The sequence below is a fragment of the Numida meleagris genome, chromosome 10, assembly GCF_002078875.1.
Source record: "Numida meleagris isolate 19003 breed g44 Domestic line chromosome 10, NumMel1.0, whole genome shotgun sequence".
NCBI classification, from domain to species: domain Eukaryota; kingdom Metazoa; phylum Chordata; class Aves; order Galliformes; family Numididae; genus Numida; species Numida meleagris.
In genome coordinates, this window is record NC_034418.1 from 12,549,874 (window position 1) to 12,563,010 (window position 13,137).

The 13,137-nt window shown below is 35.2% G+C and overlaps 1 protein-coding gene across 4 annotated transcripts in view; it reads left to right on the top strand.

The window, feature by feature from the left end:
• The window catches only part of CDH8 (cadherin 8), a 334,384-nt gene that overhangs the window by 267,220 nt on the left and 54,027 nt on the right, over positions 1-13,137 (top strand). For all 4 annotated transcript variants that reach the window (XM_021408725.1, XM_021408727.1, XM_021408728.1 and 1 more), the window contains 2 exons: positions 6,438-6,605; positions 10,527-10,714. In XM_021408725.1, coding sequence (XP_021264400.1) covers positions 6,438-6,605; positions 10,527-10,714 — 356 coding nt within the window. The remainder of the gene's footprint in view (positions 1-6,437; positions 6,606-10,526; positions 10,715-13,137) is intronic.

A 13,137-nucleotide genomic window follows, 5' to 3' on the forward strand; every position in this document is an offset into this window, starting at 1 on the left:
TCAGATTACAGAGAGATGGGAAAATAGTTTGGATACAGGAAATAACATTCAGCTGTAAGGAAAAGTAATGATTTTTTAGGAACAGAGCTAATTCATGTTCAACAGACTTTTTCTAAAAGTTCAGTTTCCAAATAGTTTAAATTTAAACTCTGGTGGGATTGGTGGAGAGATAGATGTTGCTCAACATTGGTCACAGCCTGGATTGAACTACTGCTTTCTACATTAATGAGAGCAGCTGTGATATCCCTGCCAATTACTAATCTTTTAACTGAAACAATTGCGGAAGTATAAGCTGGGATGGGTAGATGTTCTGTCATAGCCAATAAGATGTATGAACTAATTCCTTGGGCAAGAAGGCAGATGTGTGTATTAGCATATAGAAAATAGGTTCACGCAGCCCTGATAACAGTGTCGTTCCCAGTGTGGCAAGAGCACATGCTGGATTTCTGGAGTTTGTATTTGATCACAACACTTGGTTACAGCACCTTTAGCTCTGTCTGTATAGCACTTCATGCACTTAGGTGCAATACTGCAAACAGAGTATATTCAGAGTATATTTTCAAACTAGCAGGAACCTTTTCTAATCATTACATGCTGAATATGCTGTGCAGCATTTGGAGTTGTGGTAAGGTGTTTGTACAGAGAACTGTTGATGATTCTGAGAGTTGTCTTGGTGACAGCCCATTAGAGAGGGAATTGTAGTGACAAACTGCTGGTGCAGCAGACCTGAGGGTCAGCCCTACAGTTCTTGCTTTTTACTTGTAAAGTACAACCATTATGGATAAGGTATGTAGGACTGGGTCCTTCAGTAGTGGGAAAAGCTGTCTTTTCTGATTAATAAAGAAAATTTTAAATCATTCTGGAGAGATGTGAAAACAGTTTTGACAGGCTGTGGTTGGTAAAGATGAGTGACTTAAGATCAAGACAGACTGACATTTGAAAAAAGTGGTTTCTACTCCTAGAGTATATCTAATCATAGTAGTAAAAAAGAAACAGATACCACATTTATGTCTTGCATTTCCGAGTAATACCTCCATCACTTTAGAAAGCTATTGAGATAATTAGTATGACAATTTTCCTCATGCTGAGTAGAAAAACAGGGGATTTATATATAAATAATGTTATACTTCAAGAGACTGAAAGAGAGAGTGGAATTGAGCTACATAGCTAGATTTGGAAAACATCAGAAAAAGAAGCAAAAGCTACTTTCTGTAGTGTCTAGGAGAATTATTTGAAAATCATGGAAAATAAGATCCTAGAAAAGAAAGTTCGTAAGTGCAGTGCTATATGGTTATTTACTGCATTCATTCTCAGTTGGCAAGGGGTGACCCTTTCACTGTGCCGGTGAAAATTTGTTCCCAGGGAAAAAGAAATGGTAAGTCTCTAGTAAGAGATGAAAGTGTTTTTTTCCATACTGTAAAACTCAGATCCAAGTTCATCTGAAATGGAAATGGCAGTACTATAGCAGGTTCTATCTGACTGTGATATTCTTGAACAATAACATATCTAGTGAAAGAAAGGTAGGTGTTCATTTATGCACAATGGCAAGCTTGCAAGGTCTACTTCAAAAAGAAAGTAAGAACTGAAAAAATGCATAAATGGAGGTAATGTGAGCTGAAAAAGAAGATAAAATATTTTGTAGGTTACACAAGAAGCTAGAGACTTAATAGAACAATATTCGACCTTCATCTCTTTGTTTAACAGAGAGACAGATGGTGCCACCTTCCCCATACAATTTTAAAAAGTAAACATTTTAATAAATTATGCACAGTTAGCTTTTCTCTTAAAAATAATTTCAAAAATGTCACAGAATCACTCCACATGGAATTGTATAACATAGCATTCAATTCCTCACCTAGTCTCTATTTTTACTGTGGTTAATGGCTTTGATTTTAAATACATCTCCATCTGAAGGTAGTTCAGATACTTCTGTAATTGATAATTTGTCTATGAAGTTAACCAACCGATATAGTGAATACAGATATTTTTCTTGTCTTCCTAGAAAAGTCCTAGAGGCATTAAAACTTAGTGAGAAATGTGAATATTTGATGATAATTTTTATTTAAAAGATTATGATTTACTTGAAGGGTAAATTGAATTTTAAAATAGTAGAATTATGCCTGTATGACATCCTCAAAGGACTTGAATTTCTTTAAATTTCAAGAAACTTAGTAGTGATCTATTCATTTCTTAGGAATTATAGTGCGGGTTTTCCAGAGGTCTCAAAGTGAATATTTTTTATGAGCTGCTAAAATATCTGAAGTCAATGTGTTTCAGGGGAGAACAAAGAATACATCTCGTGGCTCTCTGAAGAAATCACAAGATTGATTTTGCAGAAGTTTTGGTCCTAAATGACTGTTATATTTAATAAGAAACTCCACGAAGTTTTTAGCATGGAAGGAAGATGAAAGCAATTACTTAGCTCTTCCCAAATGAAGAAGGGAAAGTTCCAAAGCAAACCAGTTGAAATAGCAGGAAGTCTTCATCAAAACACAAGAGATGAATGAGATTCTTAAGAAAACCTTTCAGGGTCAGATTCCAATTTTGCATAGTGCTTGCTTGGATTTATTCCATGTTCTCAATTATTATTATGTGTACTTTTTTAGTGTTATCATAAAGAGATCCTGAAAAAACAGAAGAGGAAATTGAAAAGTGGTAAACAGATCCCTTTTCCTGTTGTTCGTCTTGATTCCCTTCCTCTTCATCAGCTATAGCCTCTGTAACATTGCTTCTTTTCCCCTGATCTTTTTCAGTGTGAGACGGTGTATATTCTTCCAAATAGTTTCTTGAAAGTAGTCCACAGGGGAGCATTTTAACTGATTCAAGTTGTGAGGCAGATTGTGCAAATTGCTCAGTGTGTGTATTTAGGATCACTGTAAAAGTAAATCCCATTCTGCAGCTGTTTTATTTGCTATTGAGCAGTGTGACACCAATGGCTGTTTAGGAAAAGCAAGTCAGCAAAAAAAAAAAAAAAAAAAAGGAACTTCCAATATTGAGGATATTCTCATTATTTGAAGAAATATCTTGGAATCATAGAATGGCTTAGGTTGGAGGTGACCATCATCTAGTTCCAACCCCCCTGTCATGGGCAGAGCTGTTGACCAACAGATCAGGCTGCCCAGAATCCCATCCAACCTGGCCTTGAAAGCCTCCGTAGATGGGGCATCCACAGCCGCTCTGGGCAGCCTGTTCCAGCTCCTCATCACCCCCTATCTCCGCTTTTTTAGTTTAAAGCCATTCCCCCTTGTCCTATCACTATCAGAGTGTGTAAAAAGTCAGTCCTCCTCATGCTTGTAAGCTCATCTCAAGTACTTGGAGGCTGCAGTGAAATCTCCTTGGAGCCTTCTCTTCTCCAAGCCGAATAAGCCTAGATCCTTCAACCTGTCTTCACAGGAGAGCTGGTCCAGCCCTTTGATCATCTTCATGGCGCTCCTCTGGACCCACTCCAAAAGCGCCATATTTTTCCCATAGTGGAGGTCCCTGGCTTGGATGTGGTACTCCAGAGGTGGCCTCACAAGGGCCTAGGAGAGGGGGATTATCACCTCCCTCTCCCTGCTAGCCACTCCTCTGTTGATGCAGCCCAGGATATTGTTGGCCTTCTGGGCTGCAAGCGCACACTGCTGCCTCATGTCCAGCTTTTCACCCATCAGGACCCTCAAGCCCTTTTCTGCAGGGCTGCTCTCAAGGAGTTCTCCCAGTATGTACTCATATCTGGGATTGCCTTGACCCAAGTGCAACACCTTGCACTTGGCCTTGTTACGCTTCATTAGATTCTTGTGTGCCCACTTATGGAATGTGTCCAGGTCAAATATATTACTTTGTGATTTATTTTTCCAGCCCATTTCCTCACGTTTCCAGCTTTAGTTAGAGGATTTGTAGCCAAATTTTGATTCCTTTGATTACATGTCTGTTTAATTTTTTCAGAGGCCTAAGGTTTGTAAAATATTTTAGAGTGCACAGAGATGAAGCCTTATTTTAAGCAAAATGAAGGGAGACCTCAAGCAGTATGCAGTGAGCACCCTTACCCCCAGAAGATCAGATCTTCCCCTTCTCATTCTCAACATATACTTGTCTGTTAGGTTCTTAAAAGACCCTCAGTGATGGAAATACTATAAATTCTACAGGCAGCCTTTTCTATCTGTACTTACTTAGCTCTCTGGTATAGGAAGTGTTCTCCTAATGTTTCAGTGAAATCTCTTATGCTTCAGTTTAAACCCATTTTTTCATTTACTTTTTAGGTCCATTATTTTCTCTCTTATTCTCAGCGGGATAGGAGAGTAGCTGTCAGTAATTTTTACATATTTGGCTGCAGAGTCTGTGATCATATTTCCCCAAACGACGCAGACAAGATTTTTTTCTCATAGACTTGGACACCCCTTATCAGTTGCAATACAGAAGAGGAGCACCCAAAACCAGAAATGCTGTTCCAGCTGTAAGCTTACCAATATAAGTGGACTGAAAAGATTGTTCCACAGTTCTTGCATATTACATACCAGCTAATACACCGTCAGAAAAGGTTTGAACATTTTTTATGACAAAATGTAGTTGACTCATATTCAACTCTTTTTGACACCTCATTCTTTTCTTTCTTGTGAGTCATCTGCTGTATTGTAATTGTGAAGTTAATTGTTTCACCCACACAAAATACTTTTTGCTTGCCAAACTGAGTTGCACCCTTCTTTTTTAGACTAGCCAATCTGTCAGAATTATTTTGAACTCTAATCCTTTTCTTCCAGTGCTTGCAACTGCTCCCAACTTTGTAGCATCTAAAAGGCTTGATAAGTTTTTTCTGTCTTTCATCATTCAAAAAATATTATTTGATGCTAGAAGCAGAACAAACCCTATGAACCACTTCATCCATCTACCCATTTTGACAGAAAGCCATTGATAACTTTTCTGAATACAATTTTCCAACGTCGTCTACCTGCCTTACATTAGTTTTCAGTAATTCTCTTACCTCACTTTTAAACTACAGTCCTGTTTGACACATATAGTTTTTATCCATCATAGCATGCTGAAACTGGTTATGTTTTTGTTCTCAATATGTTTCTGGGTTGAACTGAAGTAGAACAGGTTGAATGCTCAATGAGTTAATGTTCTGTGTGCTGTGTGCCTATTAGTACTTAGTGAGTGGAATTGTTTTCCAAAAATAGAGTGAAAGTTTCAGTATTTCTTGGCAGCCGAGCCTGAGAACAAGTGAATAAATAAATAAATAAATAAATACACAGTTGTTATCACTGAAATCCTCTATGCATAACTGTCTTAATCTGCCTTTGTCTTGATCATGTTACTTATTTAGGTGACAATGGAGCCTTTTTGTGTTTGTTATGTTTCCTGATAAGAGAGACTGATGCAACCTTTCTTTTGCTGACATCAGTTTTGTAGATACTGAACACAGAAAGCTCAGCAGTAATAATCAACCTGTATAATTTGGATATATTCAATGTTTAAAAACATTAATCTCCAGTTAAAGTAATGAAAAGTACATTTATTTTTATATTTTTATTACATCTGAAACTGAAACTTGACTTCATCCTTAACTCAGCCTCTAGCAAATTGTTTATGGCTGAGACAGTAAATAGGAATATTGAAATTACAGATTGTTTTAGTATCTTCAGTGAGAAAAAATCCCAAGTTTAATTCTTTAAAAGTCCCATGCTGGAATTCTGATGTAGATACTTTTTAAGGTATTTTAATCTTTCTTTTATCTTTCATACCAGAGATAAAGGACACAGAGTTGTATACATTAAATGACAAATTAAAACACACGCCTAGGAAAAATGATCACTTCATTGAAATAGTTAACATGTCTTAGAGTAAAATGAAGAATGATAAATGTGGCATCTTTTTTATTAGTCCTCTGTAGGCCTGGTGTAACTGTGTAAATTACGGTGTTGGTTTTTTAAAACATAAAATAAGTACAGGGAAACTGCCTAAAAATAATAATGGAAAAAAAGTTATAATAGGATTTATACAAAACTAATCAAAGTAATGTTTTAGGTCTGTTAAGGAAAAAATTTAATGCAGACCAAACTCTGCTAACCTGCGTTATCTTATTTAAAACAATAATGTTATTTGCAGGGTGCATCATTATTAATGCTAATTTTTTAGTTCTATGGGAAAATGATTTATTTATGTGGGAGATAGGAAAGTAACCGAAGGGTTTATCAAGAAAAAAAAGAAGTATCACAGGTATGAATAATTCTCAATTTTGTCTGCAATTTGCTTGCCTTTTTAATTAAATTGAAGTAAGCAACCACAAATATACTGTTTCGAAAAACGTGAATTTCTTTTTTGTCCCTGGAACTAAAAGACAACCTAACTGGACCTTTAGCAGTACTGTTTTTATACCAAAATTTACCCGTATACATAAAATTACCTGCAAAACTGAATTTGGATCTGTAGCTGACGATCTTCTTCCCCTGTCCTTATTCTAGCTATAATTAAAACAGCTCTTCCCAACATGGACAGAGAAGCCAAAGAAGAATACTTTGTGGTTATCCAAGCAAAGGACATGGGAGGACATATGGGTGGACTTTCTGGAACTACGACAGTGACAATTACACTCACAGATGTTAATGACAATCCTCCAAAGTTTGCACAGAGTAAGTGCCATTATGTGTATGCATTCTCATTTATAAGAAAGTTATATAGCTCTTTTTGTAATTGTTTTTAATCTAGATTTTTTTAATCATCGTATCGTCTGGGTTTGTAATGTAATTTAAAAATATGTAGCTGGTACCAGAGAAAGATTAATAGTCCTTTATCTGATTAATAGCTTTAGGAAGGAGGGGCTTATGCCCATAACAGTGTACACAGTCCTCTGTCTTCCTTGTTATCTCTCATATATCCATAGAAAAGGGCTTGGGTGGGTTTTTTTTTCATTTCTTTATTATGTTTTTTTTTCTTTTTTTTTTGCTTTCAGTACAGTTTTAGTTGCTTTTACATGTGCTTCCATCTCACGTAGACAAAGGACACTACCAGTAAAAGACATATGTAACTGATAAAAAGAAATAAAGATTTGACTAATTAGGTAACAGTGAAGAAAACAAAATAAGTCTGAGTCTAGATAATTGTTGATCTTTAATTCAAAATCCATATTTACAACTGTGGTTCCAATAGACATCTTGCTGGGCTAGGTTAAAATGATTTGGAGTCCTGCTGAGATTCTCTACAAGCTTTGTAGTCTATTTCAAAGATGAAGACAAAAAGAAAAAAGAAAAGGAAAGAGCATAATGACTGGATCGATTTTGTTTGGAACAGGTACAATCTAATACACTATCAGAAACTTACCTTTTTATTCAGTTTGTTCTGAAAAAACTCATATTATATAAAGAGTCTATATTGGGTTAGGAGAATTTTCACATCTCAGCTTTGTATGATTTTTACTTTTCTAGAAGCGTACTTTTCTAACAAGGTACTTATGCACCTTATGTAAAATTATTTCTTTTCCATAAATACATCAATTAAAGTCCACTTTTGTGGTGTTCTGAAGACACAGAGAGAAGTGGGCTTGTCTCATTACTTGGCATGTAATAAATACGAACCCCATAAAAAGCACATAAAAATATATACAAAGAAAGATTATAAAATAAGCAGAGTTAAAAGTTATTTGCAAAAAAAAAAAGGTTAACTCATCGAAGTGTTTTTTAACAGATAACTATGCGCAGTAAATGGTTTTCTCATTATAAAAGATGAATGCATGTATTTTTTACTCTGAGAATGTGTGGCTTGCACTGGTGGAGTAGTGTTTTTCAACCCATGCTGACAAGTCCCCTAATAACATCCACATCTGTAGATGAGATTCCTGGCTGAACCATATCACCAGAACGCAGAGGGACATTTCTTTTACACCTGCAGTGTACAGTAGCTCTAACTGTGACTATGGATCTACTTCTGCCAACTTGCCTGGCTTCTGTATTTGTATCAGCATCTTCTGCGTCAAAAGGCCTTTGCCAGCCAGTATGAAAAAAGCTGATCAGAAAGTCAGCAACACAACTGATGCTAATTGGTACATTTGCAGAAGGTCTCAGCAGGAAGCACAGGAGTGAATGCATATGGAGATGAGACTGTATTTTCCCTGTGCAGTTTACTCATATGTGTTCTCCTATAGTTTGGATACAGTGACATGTTGACTGGGTAGGATGAGGAAAACTGCATCACAAATCCCTGAAATACATTTTCTGTGTGGAAAATGTAGATTAGCTTTCCTTCAACAAAGAGTGAACTGCTGTCTTTAAAGCTGTTATAGCAAGTGGACTGCAGCACAGAATTGAAACTACCATCTAGGAATAACACCTCTGTTATAACGCTGATGATTGTGCAAACTCATTAGAAAAAAAAATTGCATGTACTGTAGCTTTATAATGTGTATATAATGCATTTAATGAGAGTATGCCATAGTGAATACTATAACTAGAACCTATTACAAATTCTGCCTTTTAAAACTGAATTCCAAGAGTGCTGCCAAACGTTACAGATTAGTCATGACTCTAACCTTATAGAAGAGCTGATCAAGTCTGTAACATTTTTTACACGGTTAAAGCACAGTTTGCATTTGCCTGGAAAGGAAAATAAGAAAGGATCAAACTTACAATAGAGCCTAACCAGAATGAAATAGAAATTCATAAGATGTAATACATGCTGCTTTCACAATAAATTCTAATGAACTCAGAAAGCAGTGTGTTTTATAGGTTTATTGTTTCCAGGCAGGACAGAAATGTATATTTATGGTTAGATTTCAAAGAGTGTTAGCCTCCTGGGTTTTAGAAATGAAAAAGATGAACTTTCACTACTTCTGTGATCTCTTTAAAATCACTTTAGAGGCATTTTATAAGTCGTTGAAGTTTTTAACCTGGCAGTTTACCATAGATTATACTGAGAAGAACTGTGCACTGCTGTGAAAATCAAAGCTTTTCAGAGATGCATAATGTGTATTTTTGGTCAGCTCTGAACTATGATATCTTGACAGGACATTTCATAATACTTGAGAACAATTTATGCAAAAGAGTCACCTGCATCATAATAACAACATTTTTACAGTACTTTGTAAGCTATATTAATAAATCTGAGAGAAAATATATCAACCAAAAATGCAACCGCCTGTCTAGAGAGTTAAGCCACAAATCATGGGCAGCAGTATAAATTACAAATACATAACTTCATCTATGAAGGCACTTTCTGTAGTAGGGCTGCTTTACCAGCTTGCTGTTGGTGAGCCATTGTGAATGTTCTGGAGGAATTTTGATGGTCTCCAAATTATCTCCAGTAACTTAGCCTGGAAACTAAAATGAAAAAGAAATCACCTTAGAAAAGACTATACATATAGCTAATATACTGATTTGTGCATTCCTTATTTTTACTGTTGCTGCGGTAATCAGCCCACAGATAGTTTCATCAAAAACACTGGAAAATTTTGATGTTAGAAAAGTTATAGTTGCACATTACAGGTTTTCTTAGAACATCTGCGAGGAAAAAAAACCCAAACAAGTCCAGCACTCTTCTTCAAAGAATAGTGATATTGTTTCATAACAGTCTTACCTCCAAAACAAGAGTTCTTTTTTGACTATTTTAGCTACTAAGTATCACTGCAGTTGGTTAGATCATATGTTAACCATCACATCAGTAAGGGTAAATTAACAAAGGTTTTTAAATTTAAAAAAAAAAAAAAAAAAGGCATTCTGTAAAAGTTTTTTACTGTAAAACAAGCATGTGTCTTCTGTTTTCAGAGTATTGTTAAGAACTGGGAGGTTTAATAGCATTTTGATTTTTCTTTTAGTAAACAGCTTACCTAAAATAAGATACTACAATTTTGAAATACGTTTTTTGAAAATTGTAAGTCTGATGCGTTGAAGCAAGTGCTCCAAAAATTAAAACTGCTGAGGATTTGAATAGCACTTTTATCAGGTTTTAGTAAAAATCTACAAATAGTGAATGCAGTAATGAACAGAATGAGAAGTTATTGTTTCTTTTACAGCACAAAGTTGGCGGGTTTCCTTGAACATTTGTTGAGTAGTTTTTACTACAGAAGTGAAATGGAAAGTGATTAAAACCAAAACCAGATCAAAGTAGAAGTTAAGGGTAAAAACTTAGTAAAGATCTGAAATTATAAATGGCATTTTTACAGCGCTACAGTGTAAAAGCCGAAGTTTCGTATTTGAGTTCTATCAAAAACATAGTTGCAAGTCTGTAAATAAAAAGGTAAGTTCAGCAGTACCTGCAGTAGACAACGTATGTCATATTTGTGATGTTAAAATTAGCTTAATATTTTTGTTCAGCAGCATTAAGCATCCGTGCAAGCAGGAGGCAGGATGCAAATATAACGAAAAGAACATTCATGTGTGGTAAACTGAATATTCCTATGAAAGAAACACACGTTGCTGCTTTCGGTAAATAACTCCTGTAAATATGATTTGTATCATTCACACATCTCAGGTGTTTGTACTGGGGAAGCATAAACAAATGAAGAGCACATAAGAGATACTGGGATCAGATGTAATGTTTAGTCTTTTCCTCTTATTCTTAAGGTCTGTATCACTTCTCAGTAATGGAAGATGTTGCTCTTGGTGAACCCATAGGAAGGGTGAAAGCAAATGACCTGGATATTGGAGAAAATGCTAAATCATCCTATGATATCATTGAAGGAGATGGAATGGATATATTTGAAATCACTACAGATGCCCAAACTCAGGATGGTGTTATTAGAGTAAGAAAGGTAAATTATATCTTATTAATAAAAGTTTATTCTAAGACTGTGGGAACATTCCAAGGGTCCTTTTATCTATGAATGAGGTGTCAAACCAAACTGATAAAAGTAGGGGTATGCATGGGTGTCCATCAGAGCTGCTGTTTAGCTGGCAGCTGGGAAGATTTCCATGGCAGTATTTTCTGTGTCAGTCTGCTTCGGGCTTCCTGAGTCCAGCCACTGCTTCACATGCTCAGATGATACTGTTTTACTTCCATGGTTCTGAAGAGCAAGAGTAGATCAGAACTAGCTTTATTGGTGATGTCAATTTTCATAGAATATTAGACGATTACTCATCAAATGCTACTCTCACTTATTTTACTTGCTGCATCGCTGGTCAAATAATGCTTAGAGAAAAAAAAATATCGTACTTTATTATATAAATTGCCTGATACGTAATAGACTCAGTCTTCCAGCTGTTATCTTGTTGAACTCTGTTTGCTCAAGGAATAATGATTTTGGTGAACTTTATCAAGTTTAAAATGAGAACTGCCAAATTTGGGCCCAAGGAAAAGCTACATCTCTGTTTCCTTTTCTATGCTTACACAGTCTTGATGTATGCAAAATGTGGTATTTACGTGTACAGAACCGAAGGGGCACCCAATTATATTCATAAATGTTGTGGGGTACAGCTTATCTGGAACACAGTGTGGGGCTAGTAAAGTCAATAATATAGTAATTGCAGGATTGATTTATATTATTTTCTGTTGAAGGAGAGGAGAGCAGATCCTCATGCTGTGTTTCAAAGAAGGATTCGAATGTAACTCATAACGCTAGTATGGAGGGTTTTAAATATGTAGCATAAAGCACTGTAAATTATGCCTTGTTTGAAATAAATAAAAACTAGGGAAAAAGGAAACATGACATTCCAATAAAAAAAAAGAGGAATTCAGTGAGTACAGCTAATTAATATTCAAGTTTTACCTGTGATTAAAGAAGTCAGACAGAATAGCTGTCAGAAGTTTATATTTTCTGTTTCTCACCGAGGAGGTTAGCACTCTAGAAGAATAATCAAATGGTGTATATTTATCTAAATTTAGATCTGTTTTCCTAAAGAGTAAATTATTATATACATCCCTCATCTTCCTTATTGTTATTTATTGTATGTTGTGGCCTCCTTTGTAAACTAAGGCAATTACCCTTTTCCCCAGTTCCCTTGATTTTATTTCATACTAAGTCTCTAACATAATGTTGTTTCATATATTCATTTTGATAGCAATAATCATTTTGGTTCTACTACAGCAGGCAATGTATGTAGGGTACTGCTCACCAAGAGAATTTCTTCAGCACAAATCTGTGGGTTTTAGACAATTCAGAGTAAATTTTCAATATGATAGTCTGATTAAGAATGGCTAAATGTATTGGGGTGCTGTCATTTCTATAAAGCATATGAAATGCAATTAAAAAAATAATACAGGAGCTATGATTGGGAAATTGTGAATATGCTGATTAATAAATCACAATTAATAATTATTAAAGCTTGCTAACTTAAGACCTGCTAAAGAGGCATGGTTTTCTCATGTTTACTAGAGTTTGTGAGAAAGAGCAAATCCCATTAGACCTTGATTTATACCTGAAAAAAAAATCAACAAAATTCAAAAGTACACATATTTAATGCTTTGACAGAAAGAGATTTGCTATTCCTATTTGTGTTCTTGCTGCTATTTGCATTGCAGATTCAGAGTTTCTATGTCTTTTTCTTTCTATCCCTGGGACATTGTAATGCAAATCTTAATATCTTTCCAGTACTTGGCAATTTGCATCTTTGAAACTTGAATCATTGTGAGACACAAGAGAATTATATAGTGAATATACTGATGTGCTTCAAGATACAAACTTGGATCTCCTATAATGAAAAATTCTATGTTTCAGACCCTTTGCAGATTTGGTTTTTATTTGGTATTTCGTTTCTTTAAATCCACTGTGTTTTCATCTTCTGTGTTTTAATATGTAGCTGTAAAATAGTAAAAACAATGGTGACATGGCAGGTTTATTGGTAGAACAAAGTAATCAGTTTTGTGTTTCTCTCTCTGAAAAAAAAAAAATATAAGATACAGAAATAGGAATTGCTACGGTTGGAAGAAATTCCTGAGAGATGTCTACCTCATTTACCCCTACAAACAGAAATGCAGACTTATCTGAAGTGCAATAATATTGAAGTTCATTCTTATACGATCAGCTCTAAGTTTTTCCATCTAATGCCTCTCATATCCAACAAATAAGAACTGCTAGATATTTGCATTTCTTGCGTAGTTCTGGAAATAATTAAATATTTATTCCTCATGGAGATAGTATTTTTACACAATATTTTCTTATCTCCAACTAACAAAGCACTGATCAAATGTATGATTGTTATGCAAGTCACGTCATCACCAACAAATGTGCTCTATTTA